General features: G+C 40.7%; 1 protein-coding gene across 2 annotated transcripts in view; it reads left to right on the forward strand.

Moving 5' to 3' along the window:
- Window positions 1-27,906, forward strand: part of dock1 (dedicator of cytokinesis 1) — a 204,070-nt gene that overhangs the window by 21,115 nt on the left and 155,049 nt on the right. The window contains exons 2-16 of one of the 2 annotated variants that reach the window (XM_085416710.1): window positions 3,306-3,389; window positions 3,708-3,748; window positions 3,885-3,940; window positions 4,736-4,832; window positions 7,636-7,784; window positions 8,388-8,523; window positions 10,636-10,793; window positions 11,046-11,127; window positions 11,630-11,765; window positions 12,941-13,013; window positions 15,476-15,615; window positions 17,002-17,127; window positions 18,616-18,740; window positions 21,603-21,701; window positions 22,134-22,206. In XM_085416710.1, coding sequence (XP_085272836.1) covers window positions 3,306-3,389; window positions 3,708-3,748; window positions 3,885-3,940; window positions 4,736-4,832; window positions 7,636-7,784; window positions 8,388-8,523; window positions 10,636-10,793; window positions 11,046-11,127; window positions 11,630-11,765; window positions 12,941-13,013; window positions 15,476-15,615; window positions 17,002-17,127; window positions 18,616-18,740; window positions 21,603-21,701; window positions 22,134-22,206 — 1,575 coding nt within the window. The remainder of the gene's footprint in view (window positions 1-3,305; window positions 3,390-3,707; window positions 3,749-3,884; window positions 3,941-4,735; window positions 4,833-7,635; window positions 7,785-8,387; window positions 8,524-10,635; window positions 10,794-11,045; window positions 11,128-11,629; window positions 11,766-12,940; window positions 13,014-15,475; window positions 15,616-17,001; window positions 17,128-18,615; window positions 18,741-21,602; window positions 21,702-22,133; window positions 22,207-27,906) is intronic. The other variant, XM_085416711.1, reaches the window with a different exon arrangement.

Below are 27,906 nucleotides of genomic sequence, written 5' to 3' on the forward strand. Positions count from 1 at the left end.
CTTTCTCTGTTGTCTGGGACTTCCTGGCTGTCTCTCTCTGTGGGCTTACAGCCCATGGGGATTTTACTCAAAACATCAAGAGGCTCAGTCTCTTCCCACTTTTCCGTGCACTTCCTTTCCCCTCTCCTTTCAAACCCCTCCTTCCTCAGCATACTGTGTTATCGTTTGAGTGTAATGGTATGTTGTGCTTCACGTGGATTAGTGCCAGTTATTAGTGAGTCCAAAGTGTAGAATTACAATCAGTCCAAATTTTAGACGATGCTGCTTATAATTGTGTAGAGGGCGTAGACTGCTGGCTAAGTGGAGAGTTCTGTAATCTGATTCCTCACTTGTTTCCTATGATGATAACGTTCTCCGAGTTTGCACAGCCTTATGCACAACGTTATGTATGGTAATGAGCCCCGTCCAAATGATGCTACTGTTTATCCCGTTCCCAGAAAATCATTTGCATGCCACACTCTAGGGAGAATACGGTCCACTTCCCCATCCTCTTCGTCTTCTTCCTCTGATGGATTTTCTCTTCCTCACTGCTTCCTAATTGACATCAGATTACTCGAGTATGCAAATACAGGTTTATGAGTAATCAGAGCTGTCATTTAGCCGCCCCCCCCCCCCCCAATCCTCACGTGACAAGAAGCATTTTAGTTTCTCTGCTCAATTGCACCATCTTCTCTCATGTCAGAGTTTGATGGTCGTCACTCAGTCAGCATCTTCCCAGGGTGTTGTTTGTGTTCATTTTACAATTGTACCTCTTGCCCAGTGACGATTTTGCCAACTCTCTAAACTCTATTAAACTTGTCTCATTGGCACTGATTATAGAGTTCTCATTTACTGATAAAATGTCATGCTTTATCTTTTTATTGGAGCGGTTCGTGTCTTGTTTCTCCCTCGGATCACCTGCTGCTCGTGCTGAATCAGCTGGCCCTCTCGCCTAGTTTTAAACAAACATACATATGCAGTTGATGGCTTTACAGACGTTTCCAGCTACTCTTAATGATAGTTTAATTGAGCGCGCAGTGCATGCGGAGTGACTGGGCTACTCTGTGATGCCTCGACACAGATTAATCCCACCTCCCTTTTTGAGGTTTTGTTGCTTTCTAGGCCTCTTGGTGCCTTTTGTATCTCAGTGTGGTACCATTGAATTCATTTCCTAGGGCCTTTGTTGCTCCATTGTCAGCCCATGGGTCATGTTCTGGTAGATTCAGTGGACTCGTTGGATTGTTCTGGGATGCGCAAAATGCACCGTGGATATGCACGTGTACATGCAAATACACACAGGCCTGAATCAAATGGGTACACATGCGTTTTTATGCCCTCTAGATGCAGTGAGGTTCTTTACTGCATGCACTGTAACGATTAAGGCTGCGTGCACATGCTGAACGTCTGAATTTGTCATTTTCTCTGCCACATTACCTCAGTGCTTTTCACACGTTTAGAGTATTCGTTGCTTCTCTGCAGATATTTTATTTGCCATGTGCTTTGTGACAAATGAATAGCTGAACAATATAATCACCAGCCTCAGTAACGAATATCACATCCTGACAATTAAGTGAGAAGCTGGTTTGAGTGGCAATAAAGCGGATACGCATCTCCAGCCAGCTTCGGTCCAAGACAGTGGGGTTAGAGTGCCTTCCAAAGCAGGTGGAGATCCAGCTTTGAAAGGTGTCATAGATCCAGCAGGTAGGGAAAACATGTGACAGAATAGGACAGGACCAAGGGGATTGTTATAAAATGTTCCGACTTATATTCTAGCTGACACACATACTGCTAATTTGAACTTTGCATAATCAAAGCTGCTTTGTAACTATGATCTGGCATAAATCACTAATTGTGTTCTTTAATGCTTTTACCTTATACAGAATAAAAAATCCCAATAATATCACAGTTATCATTAATTGCAAATTATCTGAAAATGACCTGGACTTTCCAGAAGTATTTAAATTGCTAACTGACTGTTTTTCAACATAAAAAGAGCTAAAATGCTGTGTGATAGTTTAATGAAGTACAGTGAACTCTTCAGATGGCAGGTAATTGAGAAAGGAAATGGTTGATTCACTTGCTTCACCATCGGCATGCTGGGAAGGCTCCAGTGCCTGCAGTGAGGGTCTATTTTAATTAAGCAGTCACTCACCTCTGGAAACCTTTGTTGAAGCACCTCGGTGTGCCTGCTCTCAGCAGGACATGCACACGTGCCTATAGATGCACACAAACATGTGTCTCCACAGCCCCTGTCAGTTTAATTTTTAATGCAGTGTGTCTGTGTGTGGGGGGGTGGGGGGCAATTGTGCACTCTTAGACAGACAGGTGCTGGGCTTGGCTGTTTGACAGTGACATATTGTTTACTGCTCACTGAATGAGAGAACAAGTGTCAACAGTCAGGATTTTATTGTCTTTATAATTTGACCTTGACATGTTGATGGAGCTCTGACTGTGTGTGTGTGTGTGTGTGTGTGTGTGTGTGTGTGTGTGTGTGTGTGTGTGTGTTGGCACTGGATTCAGTGGCTTTAGAGTTAATAGCCTGCGCTCTATTGGTTGACTTCAAGAAACGAGTCCTTTAATGTCCTAATTGGGTATAAAATAGACATTAGATAGGAAGATTTACTTTTGCCAAGCTGATGTTATTTTGTTGCCCTACAACATATGTTTTCTGTTTTCTTGGAAGCATTGGAGACTTCAATAGATTTGTTGGAAATTTCAAAGGATCTGTGATTTGCTTTTTGATCTGCGTGTTAAAATGTCCACATTCGTTCTCTTGGTCTTTTAACATTTTTTTTTCTTTAAAGTTGCATCATACAAATCATTTCAAACTTTGGTGGTTACTTTATTAATCATTACACATAACTGAATAATAACCGGTAGAACCCAACACAACTTTTTCTGTTATAAATTCATATGATTTGACAGGTTATGTTTGTCATTTTTCAGACAATTCTGAGAGCACTGTATATTTTTCTTAACATATAAATCATCTTCTTGTTGTTTGAGAGCAGTTTAAAACAAATATATATAAATCAGGAACACCATAAAGTTACTGTCATCATTTTTGTTTTGGCATTATCCATATTTATTGGTTTGTTTTCAGTAGGTGGGAAAAAAATGTGTTGATATTACAGCGTTGAAGGTGCCAGGCCCAAGCATCACTGTGTTAGACTGTGTGGGTGGACATCCAGTATATGTGTGATGCCTCTACTACACATTGCAGTGGCACACAATTAGCGCCACAAGGGAGCCAAACACTTTATTGCCTTTTTCCTCCTGCTGTAATATCTCCTCCTCTTATATTGTCTTCTCTCGTCCTTCTCCAGCAATCTATAACTACGATGCCCGGGGAGAGGAGGAGCTGTCACTGCAGATCGGAGACACAGTGCACATACTTGAGACATATGAAGGTGAGAACAGGCTTACTGATGCCACGTTTAATCGGAGCTGACACGACAACATTGGACATCGGCTTTTCTGTCAAGTTTTTGTACATTTCTAAGAATCAATTGTGTGATAATGATATTTAGTTGCTGTAAAGGCAGGCGATAGTAATCCCAGACCCATGAGTTGGTCTGATGTTTTGCATCGTGGAAGAACTGTTATTTCCTTCTTTAGTGTCATCCTTTATTTAAACAAAAGAATGTTTAGTGGAGCAAACTGTGATTTGTTTTAGGAGGGTTTTTTTCTCCTTGTGTAACATGGTTTGTAACCGTTCTCCTTATTAGACTGGTACAGAGGCTATAGGCTGAGGAGAAAATCCAAAAAGGTGAGCAAAAAACTACATTTTAAACACTTAAATTTGCTACTTACACATTTGAACTTTACAACTTCAGTTTTTCAGTTCTTCAAATGCTCTTTCGGCTTTTACACTTACGTCTCTTTTCGATCTCTTTCTCTTCCAGGGCATATTTCCCGCTTGCTACATACACCTGAAAGAGGCCACGGTCGAGGGCAGCGGGTCAGTACTGCTAAGTCAAATTTCTGAATGCTTCTTTATTATATTATATTTATCAGGAGCAACAAACAGTGTTAAAGATGGCACCAGAGATCAAACAGGAAGCAAGTACATAACAAGTTTTTTAGTTGATAGATCTGCTGAGAAAATTAGGGACTAGATAAAGTGCAAGTTGTTTGTAGACACCCTCGGAGGTTGTTTCAGTGGAAAGGTCTGCGCTTGATGTGATGTGACATGTGTGTTCGCTTTGGCACAACTTGCGGCGCTGTTTTTGTTTTGGTCTGTCTTCTTTGATTTCACCAGCACAACACAAAGATGAAACCCAAACTTCAGAATCTTTGAATTAAATTGAGAATCTTTAGGCACTGATATGTTTTTAATAGTTGGATTTTACTGATATAGTATAAGGAACATATATGTGATGATTACGCTCGACGCTGAAATCTCTCTTCTTCTCACACAACTTGTCCGTTTATGAATCTTATACCTATGTTATACTTTGTGCGTCCTTGACTATTTAATGGTCTACTTGGGTCCAAGTGATGACGTGACTGTGTGGATTTATCCACCTGTTACAGCTGCTACAATACAGCTAACTGAGAGAGAGAACTTCCAAGAGAACTCCGAGCAGAATGGAGTAATATAACAAGAATACCTACTTGTCCATGCTATCTGCAGCTCTCTTTGTGTGTAAGGGAGTATAATCCTGGCCTTAATGTGGAGAGGAAAGGGCAGACGGGACACAATCACTGTAAAAAAAATAAATAAATAAAATAAAATAATTCTTTGTCACTGCAGGCAAAAGGAGACAGTCATTCCCACTGAGCTGCCCTTGGTTCAAGAGGTTACCACGACACTGCGGGAGTGGGCTACAATATGGAGGGACTTATATGTGGTAAGCCAACCTTTGCTCCTCCAGTGGAAACACACACACATTAATAAAATGATAATGTGCATTATTTTATGGTTTATTTGCCCTTTTTTGTGTTTATTTCTATTTCACCAATTGTTTTTTGTCATATTTTCATGTTTATTGGTAAATACTATTTGGAGGATTTCCTGTAAAATACAAAAAATCTATTATTTTATGCTGACTCAGTGGCTTTAACAGATTTTTGCTTGTAACCAGCTTACCTGGACTCACTTGTATCTATAGAAATAAAAGAAAATGGGTAAGAGAAAAACATAAAAGTATAAGACTATAAAAGAAAAATGGAGCCACTGTGCCGTCACCTATTGGTTAGCAAAGCCCTGTTATGAAGCCATAAACACAGCAGTTTGCTTGGTACCAATAAATCCCCAGCCACACAGACCTAGAGGCCAGTAGGTGACCCCTACTAAGAAAAAAAAGTGTATTTCCCCAACACCAACCCCCTAGCAAATTGCACTTAGAATTTCGTCATTTAGCAGTCGCCGTAGGTCACAAGAACTTTGTGTGGTTGCCAGGGGAACATTCAGCAGTTTCTTGTTATCTTGCTGTTTTAAAACTGGACATGACGACTGAAGTGTGCATTTAACTGAAAAATTGAGGGATGCTGAGTGCTCAGATGCTAGCAACTTATCACATGGTGTGAAACATTAAATGTTATCGTGTTCCTAGGCACGAGTGAGGGCTATAACTTATAGGGTGAAGTGATGTTGTATATTCAACATGAATCTAAACCGATTCAGTCCATAAACTAATCTTGAAACTGTTTACTAGGGCGATAGACAGGGCAGGGCTATCCTTCCACAGACTTCTATAAAATCGGTGTTGTTTTACAACAGGGGTGTCCAAACTTTTTTCACTGAGGGCCACATACATAAAAATATAGGAGGGGCTGGGCCACTTACTAGAAATTAGGTATATAACCTTAACTTTAGTGTATTAAAGTTAGAAAAATCACTTAAAAGTGGTCAAATATGTTATATTGTTGAATATAATTAAAGACGAAACTGCCTTCATCACAGCTTTCCATAAATGGATCTTTATTGATTTATTCAGAAAAAGCTTTGGTAGCTCATTCTCAGAACAGCAGCCTCAGATTTCTTCTTAGACAGAAGATTTACAGCACAGAGAAAAAACAACAAAGGGGAAAATGGGACGGGTACATTTCAAGTTTGTTATTTAAGTTATTAGGCTTAGCAACACACCTATTAACGTTCGTTTGAAACCGTTATCAACATTAACAGACTGAACTGGACTTAATAACAGGAGTGCATATATTTTAGTAAATTATTCTGGTGAGTAGCAGCTGCGCTGGGTATGTAAATCGGGCCATCCAGCTGCGGTGCTGATCGTATGCCACTCGTGCCAAAAATCCGGACAAATGTCACTTGATCAAGGAGCAAATCTGCATCAGATGAGATCAGCTGACTACATGTGCGTGCGCTGTGCACAGCGGTGTGTACTCTGTGTGTTAACAAGAAAAGCGCATATAAGAAAGTTGTGCGCAAAAGCACGGTAGTGACAGAATTGATGCGCATTATTGATATTTGAAGCATGTGTACCTGCACATTAACACACGGGTACTGTGGAATATATGTTTTTACTCACCTAAAGCGCTCGTGCTCTCGTCCACTCCCCGCAAAAAAATAGCAGCTGTGCGGCGTCTGTGGCATCGGTGCTCTCATCGCATGCGATGGTGTAAAAATCAAAAGCACAGCTTTATCAGACAGTTGCAGTTTAATGTTGGCTGACGAGTCTTCAATGCGTTGCACAACCGTATCTCTGGACATGCTGACGTTGTTGAAGTCCTGCACTTTTTCCGGGCACATTATTTCGGTGACTTTAACGAGGCAGTGTTTTATGAGGTCTCCATCTGAAAAAGGCTTGCCATGTCTTGCGATGAGTTGGGCGACCTCATAGCTGGCTATTGTAGCCTTTTCCTGGACCTTTTGAGCACGAAAAAAATACTGTTGCTGACCACGCAGGAGAGCTACCCTGTGCTTTAATTTCTCCTCTCGCTCAGCACCAGTGTAGGATGCATAGGCCTGATGTTTGGTTTCATAATGACGTCGTACATTATACTCTTTCATAACTGCCACAGTTTCAGTGCAGATCAAACAGACACACTTCCCCTTGAATTCTTTGAAGAAATATTCGCTCTCCCACCGTGTCTGAAATTTTCTGCATTCACTTTCTACCTTTCGCTTCTTTGGTTCTGCCATGTTTAGTAACTTGGGGTACATTTCTTCTGTGATTGTCCTTTTTGGTGGAGCAACTGCCTTGATCAACAGTAGCTCCCCCTGGTGTTAAAACTAAGAAGTGCAATACACTTAAGCAAAAGTTGAAGTGCGGGCCATATTCTATTCTATTTATAAAATTATTTGCGGGCCAATTAAAAATGGATCGGAGTTTGGACACCCCTGTTTTACAACCATGGGAGTCGCCCTCTAGTGGTCATTACATTTGCTTCACTTTTTATGCCTGGAAGCTACATCCATCTTATATATACAGTCTTTACATGACTTCTTTAATAAATAAAAGTTACATTTAAACTAAAATAAGTATATCAAAAGTGTAGAGACACACTTTCAACAAACATTGCGGATACACAAAAAAGGTTTTTATTAAGTCATCATCTTCCCTGCCCTGGCTGGTGCTTATCACCACATTATAGCCAAAAACTGAGGTGCAAGTTTCTACTAGAGTTCAAACTTTTTTTCTTAGCTTTTCCTAATGTGTCTAAGCTGTACATTGTTGTTCTGCCTAACAGGGAGACAAGCGTGAGATGTTCAACTGTGTCCGTGACATGATCTACGACCTCATCGAATGGCGTTCACAGATTCTGTCCGGCACCCTCCCACAGGACGAGCTGAGTGAGCTCAAACAGAAAGTCACCTCCAAGATAGACTATGGCAACAAGTGAGTCTTCAGCTGTGAGAGTGTTTTATATTTTTCCTTCTCTCCCTATGGCTTATATCCCTTTATCCTCAAATCTATCCGGAAAAAACAAGTCTTGTTGGAAGAGGTCAGCAGTGTCAGTCAATAGAAAATGACAGGTCATCACTTAGCTTGAGAACAAACTGATGGGGTTTAGCTTCAGCAAACTGCACTGTATTCCATCATGAAATGACAGCTCTTGCACTATCTGCAGTGGGCCTAGAAAATCAGTTGGAAATGAAAATCGTGAAGCTCTTTTCTGCTCCTGTGATGAAATTTTGAACCTTTGGCCAGGTAGAGAAATGAATTTTCCCTCAGAAGCAAGTAGTGATCAGCTGATGAAATGCAGCACTGAGTATATGTAGACATATACTGTTGTTTTTTCTGGCTCCCCTGCATAGCAGAAAGATAGGTTTCGAAAGAAAACAGTGGAGCCGAGGTTATGAATATGAAGTAGAATTTGGGCAGGAAATAAGGTGACAGGAGTACATGTTTATAAATAAAATGTGTTGTTTCCTTTCTGACAAATGCACACTGTCTTGGTGGGTCTGAGCGCTTGTTAACTCTACCCTCTATTTATGCAAGGTACCTGGATCTTGATCTGGTGGTCAGAGACAAAGATGGGAACATACTGGACCCAGAGCTCACCAGCACCATCAGCCTGTTCAGGGCACACGAGGCAGCTTCCAAACAAATTGAGGACCGGATCCAAGAGGAGAAGGTAAACAGACAAACTCAGTAGAGAGAAAAACTGAATATATTACTGTTATTTGCTTGTTGGAAAGACATTTAATTTGCAAGTTTTTCGATTCTGAAATTTACTGTTGCCAACTTTGTGACTTTTCATAAACCAGCAGCAGCTATTTTTTTAAGTGGCTAGCAAATATAACAAATCCAGGGAGTTTAAAAAAAACAAAACACTTTTGTTGGTATGTAGTTTAGCTGTCCCGCTTCTGATATCAGCAGAAATCAAAGCACAGCACCAGTATCTCTAGTTAAGTCTCATTTAGCAACTCCTAATGATTATTATTGTTCTTGTTCAGCACTACTGAACCTCCAAGGCCCAGAATATGGTATTTGGGACAGCTCTATTATCCAGATACTATATTAAAGCTTAGCAAATGCCCATTAGCGCACAGTGTGAATGAACACAGATCACATCATGATCTTGTTCCTTCTGCGTCATCGAATCTCAGCTGGTCAATCAAGCACGATTATAGTGTTTGCATTAAAAAAGAAATAAAAACAAGAAGGGTAATCACAGATTTCCACAGTAAGGACATCTGACAAAAGTTGTTTGGTTTTCTGTGCAGTTTGGGCACAGCTGTTTCAATCTTTCTTTTTATTACTTACTTTTTTATGTCACTGTAAAAGATGATGAGCTGGTCTTCTGCAATAATATCTGCCATTCTTCATCCAAAATAATATCTGTAATTTTAGCCACGAAATGGCTAAGATTAGTGGTGATGTGACTTTAGCTTCCATGGTACACCCCTTTGGTCCAGTCTCAACTACTAGATAATCTTTACTGATTCAGTTACCAGTAGTTTTTGTGTGCCTTAGACCAGCGGTCCCCAACCCCCAGGCGTGAGTCGTTCGGTACTGGGCCGCGAGAGTTGATGCTTGGGTATGAAATTTATGGTTTTTAGGGTTATTATCGTTAACACGGTTCCCCTGCGTTTTTTCCCCGTGTTGAAGTTGTGTGTCTTATTTTGAAAGGAATATTTCCGCGTTACCATAGCGATTAGAGAGCAATAAGGAGCAGAGAGGAGGATGTTACTCTCAATGTTCAGGAGGACGCTGCTAATAAAGTTACACAATTGCACAGTGAATTTGTGTTTATTATTATAATTATAAAATACCACAGTTTGTGTCTTGGTCATATAATTTTATTTTGTTGTATTTATCCGCGACACCTTAAAGGCCGGTCTGTGAAAATCCGCTGCTATAGACTGTTCACCTGAAGCGGATGTTTCACTGTATCCAGTACCTCAGTTAATGACAAATTACAGCGACATTCCCTGTGATTTGTGTTTATTGCTAAAGTGTGCGTGTGTGTTTTGATAGCATGATAAAATGCTAAACTAAAGGGGTTAACATGTTAAACACATCAGCCATTGGTATGATAACACTGTCACTGCCTCTTTTTAACCCATCTGTACTGATGCACATCCATACAGATTGTTTTACCATTCCGTTTTCCAAAAAGATGACCTAAACCACTTTGATTCAATCTGCGATGGGGTTTTGGCATTTGAACAACTTTGGATTAAAAGTAGGACAAATTGAGCCAATCCTGGTACACTAAAATGCTTGATTTCTTTAGAAAGTCAGGAGCCGTGCCAGATTCCCAATCTATTTTACTTGGCTTATCAGTGGTGTGCCACACCTGAATGTCAGTTTGCAGTATGTAGGGAGTGCCAGCCACTAAGTGCCCTGCAGTTATGTGGTCTCATCGTACGTGACCTTTCCTTTGGAGGTCTTTAATGCATATGGATGGCCAATAAGAAAGTGTCCAGGTCAACACGATGAATATTAATGACGTGACCGCAGCATATTTTTGAAGGACGCTAGGGAATAGGTTCTTTTACTGTATATGCAGTCCTGGAGATCAAGTAAATGTAAAGGCCTCTTTATTCAATGTGAAAGATATTAGGAGCTTTTTAACTTGTTAGATTTTTTTTTGTGTGTGTGTAAAAAAACAAAAACCAACCACAGTGGCTAGTCTTAATCCAATGTACAGCTGGCATCAGCACTGTTTCTCTCTCAATACACTGCTGCGCATGAACAACGTGTGATACTGCTGATTCCCCTCCGTTTCTCTGTTTCTCAGTCTCAGAAGCAGAATATTGATCTGACGAGGCAAGCAAAGTTCGCTTCCACGCCAGCTTTCGCCCTCTTTGTGACTCTGAAGAATGTGGTGTGTAAGATTGGCGAAGATGCAGAGGTGCTCATGTCGCTTTACGACCCAGTGGAGTCCAAGTTCATCAGGTAAACCCTTTCATTTATTCACGCTTCAGGATTGTGACAGCAAATTATTGTGTTGAGCTGCTCAGCTGAGGAGTGTTACATATGCCTCCAGCATTAGTCAAGCAGACTAATGTCTGGATTAACATTCAAGGTTCTGTAGCTCTGAAGGAAACTGATGTTAATGCTGTTAATCTCGGTGTCTGAATTCACTGTATTGTTTTTGTTTCACCTGTGAACGTCATGCTCCTCCCCCCTGACGTCTCTCCCTTACAGTGAAAACTACTTGGTAAAATGGTCAAGCTGTGGCCTAGTAAAAGACATCGACCAGCTTCATAATCTGCGGGCAGTCTTCACAGTGAGTGTTTGGATGTGTAAATGCATGTGATTATAGTGTGCGCACACTCGCCTGTAGTTCACTGTTTATTCAGCCATGTTACGAAGCACGTGCGAGCCTGTTTGCAGAGCCTGTATTTGTTAAGCTCTCTCAGAAAGAGCCCAGCTTTCTGTATGTATTTACTAAGACCTCTATCTGATGGACGCCCAAGGGCAGAAGGGTCAGTGTGAGCCCACTGGGAGGACTTTCCAAGGTTTGGAAAAATGAATCTGTGGACACAATCACATATGTTGCTGAAGCAATTTGCGGTAAAATGTTTGGCTTTTACGTAAACTCATTTTCACCGCAGAAAGTGCTATTAATCGATCAGATAAAGGCTGCTGTCAGATGGGGCTTTAAATCCAATTGTGTTTTCCAGAGGATTTTCATCCCTATGTTGTACAATCTGATTGAAACGGCCCGGGATTTGTAGTGACTCTAAGGCGCTTTGTTAGAACTTTTTTTCTCCTTTACACCTCTTCAGGACTTGGGTAGCGAAGATCTGAAGAGAGAAAAGATCAGCTTCGTGTGTCAGATTGTAAGAGTTGGACGGATGGAGCTACGAGACAACAACACCAAGAAGCTGACGTCAGGTCTGAGAAGACCCTTTGGAGTGGCAGGTACAGAAGACAGCACGGAGACTTCATGATAATCTATTGTTCTAAAGATCTGCGTGAAATAAGCTGCTCTGTATAGAGCCCCGGCTTTGCTTGAATATCATAATGTGTACCAGTTCTTGTTTTGCATTGTGGTAAAAGTAAGTATTGTGCCTTGCGTGGCTGAGTAAATATATTTGGGTAAAATTGAGAGGTTTCCAGCTAAATGAAAGGGGGGGGGGGGGGGGGGAGAGAGAGAGAAAGTTTTGATTTATTGCCTGTTGGCAAGCTGCCAGGCGTATCGTAAACTAATTAGATTGCCATTTTGCCCACAGTTATCCAACAGAGAAAATTACGCCCCTCTCTTGGTGTCTTTTTTTTTTCCTTTTTCCAGTGCCACTTGAGGGGAAGGTAAATGACAGCCTGATTTATGATGGCCTATCTTTAGACATCATCATTATTTGCCGCTGTACACAGCGTGATGGAACGCTTTTTGAGATTCGCTCTTTTTTTAGGCACAATTATAAAGGTTTGCTGACTCTCACACAGCTAAGATGACCTGCTGTAAACTTTGGCGTCAGTGTCATTTTTATGTTTGTGTTATCTTTAGTTGGTCTGTCCAACAGACAGACTTGAGAATGCATTTCCTGTTTCGTCGGCAAGCTCTGCTGTCAGGTTTTTCCGACTCAAATGCCTGCATTCAAACGCGCAAACAAAGCAAACTGGAAAAAAAAAAAATAATAATCATGCGTCTTGTTGTAAAGAAGGACTCATCATTCTAGCATCTAACATAATTCTGTTTAATATTACACCATGAGGCTGCTACTCGCATCCTTGCGGTGGTATCTTATTGACATATTGTGATAACTCTACTCAAAGCCGTATGCTATGTCACCTTATGATCTTCCTGTTCATTTCGCTGTAACAGCTATTTAAAGAAACTTCATTTCATATTTAATCATTGTTTGTTTTAAGCTTCAAAAGGCTTGTGCACATCGTAACCACTACTCAGATTTTCTCCTCACAGCTCAGCCTCTGACTTAATTAGTGCTCATCAAAGAAAATCCCAACATTGGCTGAGACAGCTTTTACCCCCTGATGTGGCCCACCATGCAGTTTTCTGGATCTCTTTCATAGCCACGCTACACTCTGCAGGCCTTGAGAACGTTTTAACCCCCACCTCTCTCCTTTTTCCACAGTAATGGATGTCACTGACATCATAACAGGCAAAATGGACGACGAGGATAAGCAGCACTTTATCCCATTTCAGCCGTAAGTGCATTGTGCTGAAGCACAAAATAAATCACATTTAACATGGAGGTCCTTTAAGTTTTGGATAAACTTGCCAAAAAATAAATAAAAGAAGCAAGACTGATACATTTTATGGCTTAAAATTTCATCCATTATTTTAGGTATACACTGTATATCCGAAAAGGTAGTGTCGTTTTTCTTTCTACAAGTTTTGTCTCCTTGACGCCAGATTAGAAGGGGTTTTAAGACTGTAACACTCCCCTATTCCCCGCTGACTCAATTAAGGCAATCTCATTAACTGCTACCATTTTTGTAGGATAGTGTAAAGAGGCAGAGCAACCTTTTTTCTTAACGTGATTTCCTGCATAATTGAAATGCCTCACATTCAGGCAGTTTAGCTTGCTGATCACCTCACTTAATGGGCTTATCTGTGAGCATAAATCATGGAAATTAGAGGAGGTTTTACAAGGAGTTATTTATGTCCAAGTGTGAATAATTGCCATTCAAAAACAGAGCAAGTTTTGAAACAGAAGCTTAATAATGTGTTTTCAAGGAAGCGAGGGAGCCGTTTAGAGAACGTGACACAGTGGTGTGATTTAGCTTCTGGCAGCCAAACAGAAATTTAAATAGGTTAAATTGGCAATAATCTTACAGACATTAGATTTGAGACTCAATTGAGTTGTTGTAAAAAAACAAACAAGCTGTACTGACATGTCAATTCAGTAATAAACGATAGTTGAGTGGCAGGAAAAAGAATGACAGCTATTGTGAGATACTGAAATTGACGGATATTCTCTGTTTTAGATTAATGATGTTAGCCAGCCAAGTCCCTAATTTAAAGGCATCCTCTTGGGCTCCAGGAAGTTCATATAGTGACTGGCCACTTTATTAGTTACACCTTGCCAGTATCAGTTTAGAAGCCCTTTTGCCTTATTCTTAGTTGCATAGGTTCATCAAGGTGCTGCAAAATTTGCATGATAGCATTACAGTTTCTGTAGCTTTGTCAGCTACACATCCATGATGCAAATCTCCTGTTCCACCACATACCAGAAGTGCTCAACTGGATTGAGATCTGGTAACCGTGGAGGCCAAGAAGTACAAATAACTTGTTATTTTCAAGTCATTTGAGCTTTGGGGCGTGGCTCGTTGTCTTGTTGGAACAGCCATCAGAAGATGAGTACACTGTGGTCATAAATGGACGGAGATGGTCAGCTACAATACTTGGCTGTGGTGTTTTAGCGGTGCTCAGTTAGCACTAAGGAGCCCAAAGTGTCCCAAGAACTTGAAACTTGGATACAAGGCAAGATGGATCAATGTTTTCATGCTGTTTACACTAAATTCTGACACTGCCCTCTGGGTGTTGCAGCAGAAATTAAGACTCATCAGATCTGGCAGCAACAACCGTGTCATGTTCAAAGTCTCTTAAATCATCTTTCTTCCCTGTTCTGATGCTCATATTGAATTTCAGGAGGTCGTCTCGGCCATTTCTACATGGTTAAATGCACTAAGTTCCTGCCATGTGTTTGTCTGATTAGATATTTGTATGAACAACCAGTGGTGTAACTAATCAAGTGGCCACTCAGTTTTGACATTTTGAAGGTTAAAGGTAACATAATTTTAGAAATGCAAATTTAAGTCAAAATCTGTCTTTTGGTGGTTGTTGTACAATGTTTGAGTGAATTCAGTGTCTGAATGTGCAAATGTTTGTTGTTGCTTATTCATCTTCCTTGCTCGGGCTGATTTTGGTTTAAGATGGGAGACACTGAAAACAGTGCGAGGGGCAGAGATTCTTTATTGCTTCCTCCGTGCATCACTACAGTCGTCTTCTCCATGCTCATCTCCTTCTGCTTGTTAAGAAGCCTCTACACAGCAGACGCCATCTTTGCTCACAACACACTTTCCTGTGACAGCTGCCACACATGTGGTGCCTCCCAGATCACATCTGCTACTTTTTATGCTCTGTGCATCAGCTGTTTCAATGAATTTGTTGCCCTACGGAGTACAAAACATGTTATACTTGGTACTTATATTTGAGTGTTTTTCTGATGCTAAGCAGAGTTTGTTTCTGAGATTGGATTTTTTCTGGGGTTTTCTAGGGGGGGGGGGTGCATCTTTAAAAATAAAAGGGAAAAAAACCCAACCAAGATCAAACTTGGGAAAGTCAGCATTCACTCTGATACTGTTGCTCTATGGATACTGACTGGACTTAATTTCCTAAATGATCATTTTTCTTTGTGTTTCTTTCATGACCCATCCTGGCTCGCTGTTAACTGCTAACAAGTGGCTTTGTGTCTGTCATGGTATTCGCATCACTCTTCGGTGTGTCTCTCTTTTCTCTCTGTCTGTCCCTCATCCCACTCCCCTTCTTACAACCATCACTTTATGGCTCTTCCTGCCCCACTCCTCCACCTTCTCCTCTTCCTCCTCCTGTTCCTGCCACCTCTCCTTCTCCGTGGTGTTTGCCTGGTGTGTACGTACTGCAGGCTAGCGTTGGATGACGCCATTCGCCACAAGCAGCTGAACATCTCCCGTTTTTCACCCAGGGTGGCAGGGGAGAATGACTTCCTCCAGACAGTCATCAACAAAGTTATCACCGCCAAAGAGGTCAATCACAAGGGCCAAGGTACAGTGCAACAGTTCTGATAGAGGAACCGAGGCCAAGGAAGAAACTCGCCTCACTACATCGGGCGTTTGTACACTTTGTACAGGCGACGGAAAAACTGTTATAAAATTATTATTTCTTTCTTTTATTTTCTTCTTTCATTTGGGTTTCATTTAGTCAAGAATTTTTCTTTTAATTCAAAACATCAGAAAAAAGCCCAGTTTTCTGTCAAATTGTCCTTGCCATCGTCACCTCACATGAACCAGGAGAAAAAAATCTATTTTATCTTTTGATTAAATCAGATGCTGCTAAAAATCTTTTTTTGAAGTCAGTGCAAGCCTTATTTTTTTGTTTTAGATCTTTTTTGTACAAGGTACTATTAACCCCAACATACTTGCAAGGCAGTAAAACTGTTCCACTTGCTAATGAAAAACACAATTTACTCTTAGCGCTCACACCATAAATTACTGCTCACACTATAAATAGTCGGTCTCATCGCCAGGACTACAGTATCCAAGCGATCCAGCTGTTAATTAAGCTGTTGAGACTTTTGTGAAGAATGGCGCTTATCAAGGACTCGACATCTGTGCTGAGAAGAACAACCTTCACCATCTGAGGGATTTGTGCTGCTGAGGAGGGGAAATAACATGACAGTCTCCATGGTGTTGTCACGCCCAATGAAGACGTACTTGGATAAATGTCAGGTCTGCCCTGACCCTCGCTGGGAAGAACAGTGGAGTACTCGCAGCAGCTGTTTCGGTCATGTCCGCATATCAAAAGACTTCCAGCTAACCTAGTGAGGGATTTGTCACTCATAGCAATAAGGGGCCCATAAAGTGTAAGTGAATAAAGTCTCTAAGGTTCACAAGGACCACTCATTCTTGTGGCCTGTGAACAAGGGCACTACAGACTGCTTTAATTTGATCCATTCAGTCATTTCTTCTTCAAAGCTGTGACTCTGTGGGTCTTTTTTTTTTTCTCCCCCCCTAGAGAATATTAAGAGTGAGTGAAGCCACCTTTAAATGTGCTTACAGAGCTGAAACTGGCTTGCCATGCATTTTGGAAAAAGAGCCAAGGATTTCTCCCAATCAGAAGAAAGTCAGAGCAGCTACTGGTGTCAGATTGTTTAAAAAAAAGAAAAAGAAAAATTAAAAGACTTGGTACAAACAGATGAAATGAAAACAATATAGACTATAAATAGTTCAGAGATTTTCTCTCTAATACAATAAAACCGTACTTGTGTCGTAGCTTTTAGTCACAGCAGCTTATCACACCCAACTTTGAACCAAGCAAAACGCACAAAAATGAATCACTTTCCCTAGAGTTGATTCATGCCTCTTTACCTGTCTCCTCATGACATACTGCTTTACTTGATGCCTCACTTCCTTTTCTTGTTTCCATTACCAGGCCTGTGGGTCACTCTGAAGCTGCTTCCTGGAGACATCCATCAGATAAGAAAGGATTTCCCTCACCTTGTGGACCGATCAACAGCCGTGGCTCGCAAGATGGGCTTCCCTGAGATAATTATGCCAGGTTTTAAAAAGCTTCCCCTTTGCTGCCTGCCTCAGAAAGTTCCCTGGCTAAATGGCTGAATGCTTTCAGTGGGGTTCATAACCCTGTTACAGAAAAAAGTCAGGATTCAGTGTAAAATGTAAATAAAAACAGACCGAAATGATTGAATCCCCATATTTAATTGAGAAGCTCGACAATATTTAATAAAAACATTTGGACGAGGGCAGGTGTATGACCGTCTCGCATCACCTCTGATATTCTTTTTGCGAAACACCCTTAAAGGATTTTTAAGACTGGCTACACATTTCATATTAGAGCAACATTCTTCCTTGATATAAGATTGGAAGCGACTCAGTCTGAAGCCTCCTTTGTTGTATTTTTCATTTCACAGTTCTTCAAATGTTCTCAGTTGGTGACAGGCCAGGACTGCAACCCTGTGTCTCAGACAAGCTGTGATATACTGTGCTTTCTCAGCATGGCGCTTAACTGATCAGGTCTCCAATAAAGTAAAGCGATGCACAATTGTATTCCTTTGCTGCCTGTCAGAATTTACTAATTGTAATATTGATGCTTTGTAGCTGATGGAGTAACCTGAAATTAGGCTCACCACCATGAAAAAGACACAATGTGGAAGGTGACACGTCCAGCTCCAAAATAGATTTTTCAGCATTAATAGTGCTTCCAAAACTTGTACAAGTTGTGCATTAGTACACCCTCATAGCATCATGTGCACTGATAACATGCTCTCTTCAAAGAGAGACGAAAGGCTTTCATATTTTTATTGGTCAGATCACAAGACAGATTTCCATGTCACCTCAATACATCATGAATGAGCTCTGGCCCAGAGAAGGATCCGGTTCTTCTGCGTCTTCTTGATATGTGATTGTTTGCATAGTGGAGTTTAAACTTGCATCAGTGGAAGCAAGGAAACGATGTGTTAACTCACAATGGGTTTGCATTTTTAATGCAGTGCTACCTGGGAGATCCCAAATTCTTAAGTTGTTGTAGTATTTCCCACAGAGCAGTGAGCCTTTCCCATAATACTCTTTTTATACACAGTGATGCTACTAAATAATTTAATGAATTGTCATTTTTTCACCCAGCAGGTGTTTTCTTTTAATATTTTCAGTTGTCCCTGTTCAGTTTATAAAAAAAGAGGATCAAACTCAAAATGAACATTTATTTAAAAGTATTTATTTATAGTAGTAGTATTTATTTAAAAAAAAAAGTAGTTAAATATGGGGTTTAATTGATTTGCAAATCAGTGTTTTGTTTAGATTTTATCCAGTGTCCTACTTTACTGAAAACGGTTGCAGTTCATAAAATATTTGTAATACAGAAAAAACCCAAGACATTATTTATTTAATGGGGCAAAGTCAGACATACATATAATATCCAGTGTTGCTGTAATATTAATATTATTGAAAAGGATAAAACTGAAGCCCTAAGAAGCGTCGAAGCGTTGGTGGTTTCTCATTTCTTGTTTTTGTTTTTCTTTATTTCCTAAAGGGGATGTGCGAAACGACATCTACGTGACTCTGGTTCAGGGGGATTTTGACAAAGGGAGTAAGACAACCCCCAAAAACGTTGAGGTGACCATGTCGGTTTATGATGAGGACGGCAAGAAGCTCGAGGTACGACCGAGGAATGTTAACCTACTGCTTTGGTATTTTTCCTGTGCTCTCAGCATTCAGGACACGAGTGCTGTAACCAAGTGGTTTCTCAGACAGACTGTGATATTACCCGGCTTCCTTTAGTCTCACACTGCTCAGCACTGCGCTTAACTGACCAGGTCTCCTATAAAGAAGAGTGATACACAGGGAAACTGTATGTCTTTGCTGCTTGTCAGGATTTACAAGTTGTAATATTGTTGCTTTGTGGCTGATGGAGAAGCCTAAAATTTGGCTCACTACCATGAAAATCAGCCGTTGTCAGAGCCAGTAACAAACTCAGGCATGTGGACAGGCAACGTGGGCAGCATAATGATGATGTGAAATCAGCATTTTTCTTCTGGTATAATTAATTACCTTTGCTAATGAAGTTAGAGGGATCATTTCTCCCCTGTCTAATTGTTTGTAAGCAAGCTGTCTCAAAATCTGTATTTTTTTTAATGCAATCTGCAGCGCTTGGTAAAAAAATCTGTTAATTAATCTTACATCAGAGGAATAATCAATTCTTGAGTAGCTTCTGCTTATAAATTGTATTTTTATAGAATGAGGATTGGAATCTCATGTGCACTTGTTGAGTTTTTTTTTTTTTTTTTTTTGAATACCCATCAGAATATATAAGATGCATAGATAAGCTGTTACACCTACAAAGCAGATCATTTGGTCTTGCAGGGAGGTGCAAGTATGACATTTGAGTGAAACCAACACTTAATGTAGGTGCAAGCTTATTCTAAGAATTCTAAATATTAGCAGTTGTTAACCTCAAACAGCAGTTGAGAACCTACCCCATATACACTACTGACTTCTTAAAGTCTATTCAAATATAAGAAGTTAACAGCAACAATACAGGTAACATCTGTTTTCTAGTTTATTGTCAGTTACTTTGAATTTGATTTGAATTAAGTAACTTAACTTTTGGATTGGCCTTTGGTATGCTGTGCGGCAGACTTATTGCAGATTTGTTTTAATAAACCACATCGACTTTAATCAGTCATACCTAAATTTTAGCCACTGACTGAGTCATAACCCTCGATCAAGTAAACTGAATTTTATACAAATCAATGCAGCCAGGTATGAGAGAGAGACTTTTCGAATTTGTAGCGCTCGATGAAGCAAAACTGTGTGTATTTTAGTGAGAGTGCGATAAAGAGAGATTTCTCAAATAGATTAGGGAAGCATATAAGACATAAAAGACATTTATATAGTGTCTCAAGCTTTTTAGAGCAGAATGGTGGTGGAAAATTGTACCATTTCCTCAAGTTTCACATTTTTAGCTGTTAAAGTTTCTTTAGAAGAAGGAAACGCTGCAACTTTTTGAAGCAAGAACCTAGTATGAGACAAATACAGCTATGATAAGCTGAAGCGGATACAAATTTGATGTGTGAATTCCCACCCTGTGTCATTATGTTTCGCTGAAGGTCTGTGTTCAAGGCTGTCTGAGCCTTTGCGGTATAATAAATAAAGTCAGTGACAGTAGAGAGCAAAGATCAAGAGAGATCGATCCTATCTAGAAGTGTTGTCACCATGTTGCTGTTGCATTGCAAAAGCTCCCTTGTTGCAAGAAATGCAAGAAGTGGTTAAATTCTTCCTTACCCTTCATGGATTTGATGGGCTGAAAGTCTCTTTCTTGATAATGAAACTTGGTTTTTCGGCTTTTGTTCCAAAATAAAAAATGTCTTGTTTTCATTTTAAAGATGTATATGTATGTACTAGGCACTTGAAATAACTCTCTCCTCACACAGAGTTTTTTAACAGGTTAAATTTGTGGGTTTTGCTTTTTGTGTGTTTTTTTTCTTTTCATTTCTGCCTCCCTCAGGCTTCTGATCCTCTCTATTCTTCTCTGTCCATTCTTCTCTTTCCGTGTGACTTTCTGCCTCTGGTGTTTGTCATCCTTCCTCTTTCCTCCAAATCCTCCAGGATTTGTGGAGGCTGGACAGTAACTTTTTATTACCTTTGACTTTGATTAGCACCCCTCCAGAACTTCTTCTCACCTGTAGTTAGACCCTAGCCACTTTCACCCTCTGTGAAATCTGGAGCTGTCAGAAACCCTGGCCACTTAGAGAAGGAGCAGCACTGCTAGAGCTACCACCTGCCCCCCAGATCTGCTCAGCATGGCTGGGGGAGATGAGGTCTGTTATTCCTCATAATTGCTGGTTGTCAGAAACCATTAGTGTAGGAGTATTTCAGCAGCAGTACACTAGCAGGCCAGGGAGTCAGCTGGAGTAGTGGGAGGAAAGAGGTAGGCTGGCTGAACACAGATTGATCGAAAACAAGGCGTGCGCACCATCCGCTGTCACTCCATCCCTCTTGGCGAATCCTCAAGTGGGGCACGTAGTATTTTACATACGCACCCTGACCTGTTGTAGAAACGCAGCGGACCCGCTAGGAAGACCAATTTACACGTTTGGATCCATCAGCACCAGCTGGTCTGCTTCCCTGCTCTTGGCTTCCTTCCACGTCCTGCTGCATGGGAGCCACTGCTGCTCCTTCTTAAATAATTAATTTCTAATTTATTTCTTATTTCCACAATGCTGTCATGAGATTGACAGGCAGCACACAGGTGCTCATGCACAAAGCGCATCCAGACTTTTAAAGGCCATTCTGCTAGATTAAGGCTTTCTGCTCCAGGGGCTCTGCTTTATGAAATAAGTGCTAGTCAATTTTCCACATACTGTGAGTGTGCCAATATTTTGACAGAGTGATGATAAAGCAGTTCACCCATCACAACTATAGCACTTTATGCGAACTAAAAGCTAAGCAAGGATAACCAGATAACCAGTTATATTGTCTGACTACCTAATTGCTCTGTGTCTTTTACCTTTTATCTAGAATGTGATCTTTCCCGGAGCTGGAGATGAAGGGATCAATGAGTACAAGTCTGTTATCTACTACCAAGTAAAGCAGCCCCGCTGGTTTGAAACGATAAAGGTTTGTTTTTCTGCTTACTTCTGCCACTTAACGGTTTTTTCTTTACTCTTCTAAATCATTTTATTTTACCTTTACCTTGATACCATCCCCTTCATGTAGTTTCCAAAGTTTTTTCATTACGCCGCAGGCTTTTATTGCCAGTAATTTCTATCACAAGACTTTAGTGGCAAATGCGGTGGTGCAAAACTGTATAGAAGAGTGAAGTTATTCATCACACTTAAAGAAAGGCAAACTTTCTCTCAATTCCTGAAATCCCATATAATTATATAGCATTTTTTTGCAAAAGTGTTGCAACATGTGAGCTAATTTCTGTACAGCATAAAATCCAGGAAGTTTAGAGTTCACTCTGATTTCAGTTTGTCCTTATTTTCTGTGAGTGTGTGTGTTTATGTTCCTGGCTGTCAGCCAATCCTCTTCCGTCCTTTGTCTTAGGTTGCTATTCCCATTGAAGACGTGAACCGGAGCCACTTGCGGTTCACCTTTCGTCACCGCTCATCACAGGACTGTGAGTATAAATGTCAGCTTGTGAATAATCAGTTTTTCAGATGACCAACTGCACAGTTGGCTCCTAATCTATCCCCAGCAAATATAATGGAAGATATCCAAACCAAGCAGATGTGTTGCACAGTGATAAATACTTTGAAGCTCACCCTTTGTCACATTAATCAGAGGTATTAGTCTGTCCCCCGCACAAAGCAGCATCATGGAGTGGCTTGTCAGAGACTATGGCTGGGATGTGAAAAATGCCTGAGGGGACATATTTGTTTATTGGGACCAGTGTCTAGCTGAATGCAGCCAGCGTTGTACGCCCTTCTGTTTTCTGTTTTATTTACACCCTTTCTCATTTTCGGGGTGTAAAGGTCAGGGAAGCCTGGCAGTGGTAGTTCTGCCAGCCCATCTGCCTGCCACATGGCAAAGCTTTCCTACAGCCACAGGAGTGGTGCAGGAAAAAGGGTTTGGGGAGCATGACAGGTGTATACAGTATATACAAAGCAATCAGCTCAAATGGCACAGAAGGCAGAGCAGAACTTGGAGGACGTGAGGATTGGAAAGTATACCCTTTCGCTAATCTGCAGCTGCTGTCATCATCTACTTCCAAAATCCTCTTGCTTTGTTTGCTTCTCACCTGCATGCAGGTGGTTTGGAGGAAATTGCCAGGTCTCAGAGCTCAACGCTGGCTTATAATCCACTTGGAGAGCCTTCTTGTCATGCTCGGCACCTTGCTTCTCTGGAGACTAATGCTGTTACGAGACATGCCTTTGAAACTCTGACTTGCTGTTATCTTGGTGTAACGGTTACTTTAGAAACTGGCTCACCTCAAGTGACTCTGGGACTGCAGGGACATGCTGATTCCGCCAAACTTCAACTTTTCTCTGACAATTGACAATAGCGACATGTAGGGCTGGGCGATATGACCCAAAATTCATATCTCGATATTTTTTAGCTGGATGGCGATATAAGATATATATCTCGATTTTTTTTTTTTAAAGCCATAAGTTAAGAACAAAAAGAGAGTTCTTAGTCACACTGTGTCCCAGATGTCACACGGGCACTTTTATTTACATACAGCGTAGATGTACATGAAGAAATTACTCAAAAATAAATTATCAGCATTTATTAAATAATCATGGTCCATAAATAAAAGAAAATGTTGTTTTTGTGCATAACAAAAAGCTCACAATTGTGCAGTCAAAATGTAAACTAATAGACGCTGAGCATAATAACAAAGAGACAGATTTCACAGCTGCACCACGTCTCTGAACAGGTGCCATTTGTGGTCCTTATACACACACAGTACGTATCACTCCGCGAGGCTCCTCCCCGGTAGCCATAATCCTCCGACATCAAGCAGTGCAGCTCCGTAGCTTAGCAAAGTCATATTAAAATTTTTTTGACAGATTGCTGAGCGCTGTGTACCACATAAAATCGGTTCGTGGTCAGTAAGCACAACCAGAATTCATACATAAGGCGCACTGTCGAGTTTTGAGAAAATGAAAGGATTTTAGGCCGTGCAGCCCCTCCGGGCTGCATGTCGTTAGCGCGGTTAGCTCGCTAACACGTTGACGCCGTCCAGCCCCACGCACGGGGCCATCCGCGGTAATTCGCTAACGGAGATTTTCCGCTTTCATCTTATCATTGCCTTGTCATTGTCAGGTGAAGCTATGGGGGAGGCGGAGTTGTGTTCAGTGAAGGAGAGGCGAGGCAGAGTAACGTTGCGTAGAGACAAAAGTGGACGAAAGAGAGGCAAACCTGCGGCTCCACAAGTATAATTATAACGTAACATAGACTATATCGATATAAACGATATTGTCACATCTTATATCTCGTATGAAAATATATCGATATTTTTAAAAAACTCGATATATCGCCCAGCCCTAGCGACATGTTAAAAAAGGTGTAATAGCTGGATTCTTTGGATTTGTGCATGGTGAACTGCTGCTGCTGGTGAATGTGCTTACAGTATAGAGACCAGGGTTTATTTTATGTTGGGTGTAAAGGTGATATTCCTATGTACATTGATCTAATTTTATCCATGTTTAAGATTGTATCCATCCGTGCAGGCATGTATTTCTATAATTTTCTGACCAACTTCTCTCACTGCCTCACTGTCGCTGTGTACGACTTAAATTTTCATCTCAGTTTGCAATAGATTGCTTTTAAGAGCAGAATAACACCTCCTGAAACTAGCATATTTGCACGTAATATCACAGACATACCGCAGACTGTACCAGAGGTCTGATCCAGATCTAGAGAGGGCATTAAGGGAAAACTCTAAGCTCGATAACCCGAAGAGTGAAGAAACTCATTTTTCATTTCACAGAGGAAGTTAACGTAAAGTCTGGGTCAGACTCTCTGAACCTAATATGCTCAATGAAACAAATCCTTACTCATCCACTCTTGCTGTGCTTGAAGGAACTATCCAACAAACCGTTAGATTTTCTCGTTTGTACAGTCGATATCAAAGCACATAATAGAATTCATTAATTTCCAATGTTTTCCATCCTTTAGACACGTTAAGATCTCATAAGACTACCTTAAAGATAACTGTTTTTGTGATCTGTCATCCATGTTGGCCATAGACTGCAATCTACGGTCGAGTCTTACTCAGATCAGAGTAAAATCTCTCTTATATTTTTTTCTATTACTGGGAGTGTCTGAGTTCAAGATACTTACTAGATTATCAGCCAGTTTCTCTACGCTGAAAACTTTAAAGTGCATTTCTATAGTGATCACTGTTTTAAATCTTTATGACGCTTTGTTCACTGATCCGTGTCTCACGTGTCTAATCCTTTGCCATACTGTGATTGGTTACAGTGTGGGAACATTCTTTATATACTTAAATATGCCATTTGGGAGATTATGTGAATATTTTTGAGCATGCACTGGGTAAGGTAGTGCTGTCCACCCACAGTAATGTGTGCTGTGTAGCCCAAATGCAAAAGCACAACTGCTGCTGGTAAGTGAGAAAGGGTGATACATTGGGAAGCTTATTTTCCCCACTTCAAACATCAGCAGGAAAGGTTCATTTGCATGCGTTGATTATTGACCATAAGTACCATACAGTACAATACAGTTTTATTTGTATAGCACATCACATCAAAATAAATCAATTAACAAAATACAGGTCAGGTACTACCAGTAGCACAGACAGAAGCGATGCACTAATAGACCAGAAGAGTGAGGTAAAAATAGGTATCGGACCTCAGTTCAGAAGGAAGGTCAGTTCATAGATACAAAATATCAACTAAGAAGTTAATTAGATTAGAGGGTACTAACTGGTTGGGAAGGCCAGGTTAAATATGTTTTCAATTGTGATTTGAAGGATTGGATAGAGTCTAAGGCACGAATAGTGGGGACGCTATTCCAAAGATAAGGTGCAGCTGAAGCACAGGCACGATCGCCTCTGGTCTTCAGCCTAAACTTAGGTTGGGCCAGGAGTAATTGACCTGATGATCAAAGCGACATAAGTGTGTGTTTATCAGTTGAACAGCTAAAATGGTACTGTCCAAACCTGCATTGCTCTTATTAACCTTTTAAACTCTTTTTTTTTTTTTTTTTTTTGTGTTGACAGTGGCTGTATGACTGTTCTGCAAGTGTTTTTGATATAATTATTGTTATATATAAGGAGCAGTGCACATTAATTAACATGAGCGTTTAGGTCCATTATGTAAATGTGCCAGATTTAGTCATACAGGCTCATTTTAATACACATACCGTTTCAGATTGATGCCACTAATAGAAAGAAACGGAAAACAAAAGATCTAAGGTTATCTAGGCACATATAAGGGATCGAAACAGATGAATGATAAAACAAAAAACACATCAGTGGACAATCAGTGAAAAACAGCGACGTAAAGTGATATTATTTTAGACTATGACAGTATGTTGCGCTGCTCAATAAGAAAAGACTGACTAACAAAAGCTCTTTTTCTAAAAGATACTGTATAATCGCCTGTAGGAAATGCTATGCTGTTTAGAGATGTAAAAATAAACTCTAGCATATCATATTAAATTTAATATGAATTTGATAATACTTATGATTTTCATTTAAAGTATTTAAAGGGAGTACAAGCTCGCTAACTTGCAAGCTATTGATAATCAGCTGTCAGCTGGCGCAACCTTAACCTGTTGCAGGGCTCCACTGATGATCATACATGCACTTAACTCAGTGGGAACAACCTGGTTTAATTGTGTGGTTTCTAGCATACCTATTACCTGTGCTATAATCAGCCACTTTCTTATATTAATATTAATATTTGAAAGGGTGAACAAAGATGGAACAGCCGTGTGTACGGGCATAGATTTTTGTTCCTTAACCTCTCTACATGTGATTAGTTTGTGATGAAAAGCAGTGCAGATTTAGGCTGTCAGGCCTTTGTATTGCCTGCCTGCGCTGTCATGTGGCCGTGTCCTTCCTGCTTCCTTCGATGTGCTCCTAGCTAGAGCTGAACTTTAAGGGGATACACAGAGTGACAGAGCTGCTCATCAAGACCACTAGTGGAGCTCATGTGTTCAGTATCTCAGCCCTCTGGTTGAGAATTAGGCCAGCTCGAACACAGTACGTCAGAGTAGCACTCTAACATTGTCAGGCCTCATCAGGCTGATGGCTGCTGTCACAGATGCTGCCGTAGCTGTAAAAGATTCCTGCCATCTTTTCACTTTTGTTTCATCTGTCTTTATGCCTCTGCTTCGTGAGTCAGGTAGGCTTTAAAATGTGGAACAGTTTAGTCAACTAAATTTGAAGTGACAGCCCACCTTAAGGGGGGAAGTTTGCGAAACTTGCACACAAATCGGACTTCGATTGGTTTAAAGAAGTAGCTCTGTCCTGAAAGTGACCTTTTTTGTCCAAATTAAGAGTTTTCAGCTCTGTGCCCTTTAGGAAGTCACTAATACACTTGGTATTATTGGATGGCATGCCTACAGTGTTCTCCCTCCACTGGTTCATCTCAGCCTAGCAATTATTCACCGGTGAGTTGCGGGCAGCAAACCAATGAGGGGATTTATGCAGATAGAATGCAAGATATATACTTCGATGAATCACGTCTCCCTGCGTGTAAATCCGAGCTTGTTGATCCGCAATGATGATGTATGTGGCCCCATCCAAAGTCCCGGTTACAGGACAAAGTCGTAACTCTCTTCCTTGTTTATGCAGCGCTTCCACTCAACATTCCCAATCACACATGTGTCTGCACTTGCACACATAAACCACGAGCATCTTTCCTCCACTCTTACAGGATTATACAAATTGGTCACAGCTGCAGCAGAGCACAAGTGCAAGTGTTTATTCATTTGATAACAGCAAGTGTACATTAATCCAAAGCCTGCCACTTGAACAATATTCCTTTTTGTAATTAGCAGGTTTTTTTATTTTATTTTATTTTAAGTCACATATTGTTATATAACAACCAACTGTGATTGCATCTCCCACATCCCTCGCATTATATTATGCACAAGTCCTTCAAACCTATGCATAATTGGTCTCAACAGGCGGCGCGCGTACATTTGCTTCACTTCAGGGTGAAAAATAAACAGTTCACGGACAGATGCAGCCATAGCATTAATAAAGACATCAGAGGGGAACAGTAGTTTCTTGTGCTAACTCAGGAGCTGACTCAGGGTGTGTAGTGCTGAGGTTAGCGTTTGGATTATCACTTCTTTCAGACTGCTGGTTTGTTAATGACTTGTTGTAACGTCAGCAGTGCTG

Source organism: Rhamphochromis longiceps, linkage group LG8 (genome assembly GCF_057381845.1).
Source record: "Rhamphochromis longiceps isolate RC_006_pf linkage group LG8, R_longiceps_female_GT1.1, whole genome shotgun sequence".
Taxonomy (NCBI): Eukaryota; Metazoa; Chordata; class Actinopteri; order Cichliformes; family Cichlidae; genus Rhamphochromis; species Rhamphochromis longiceps.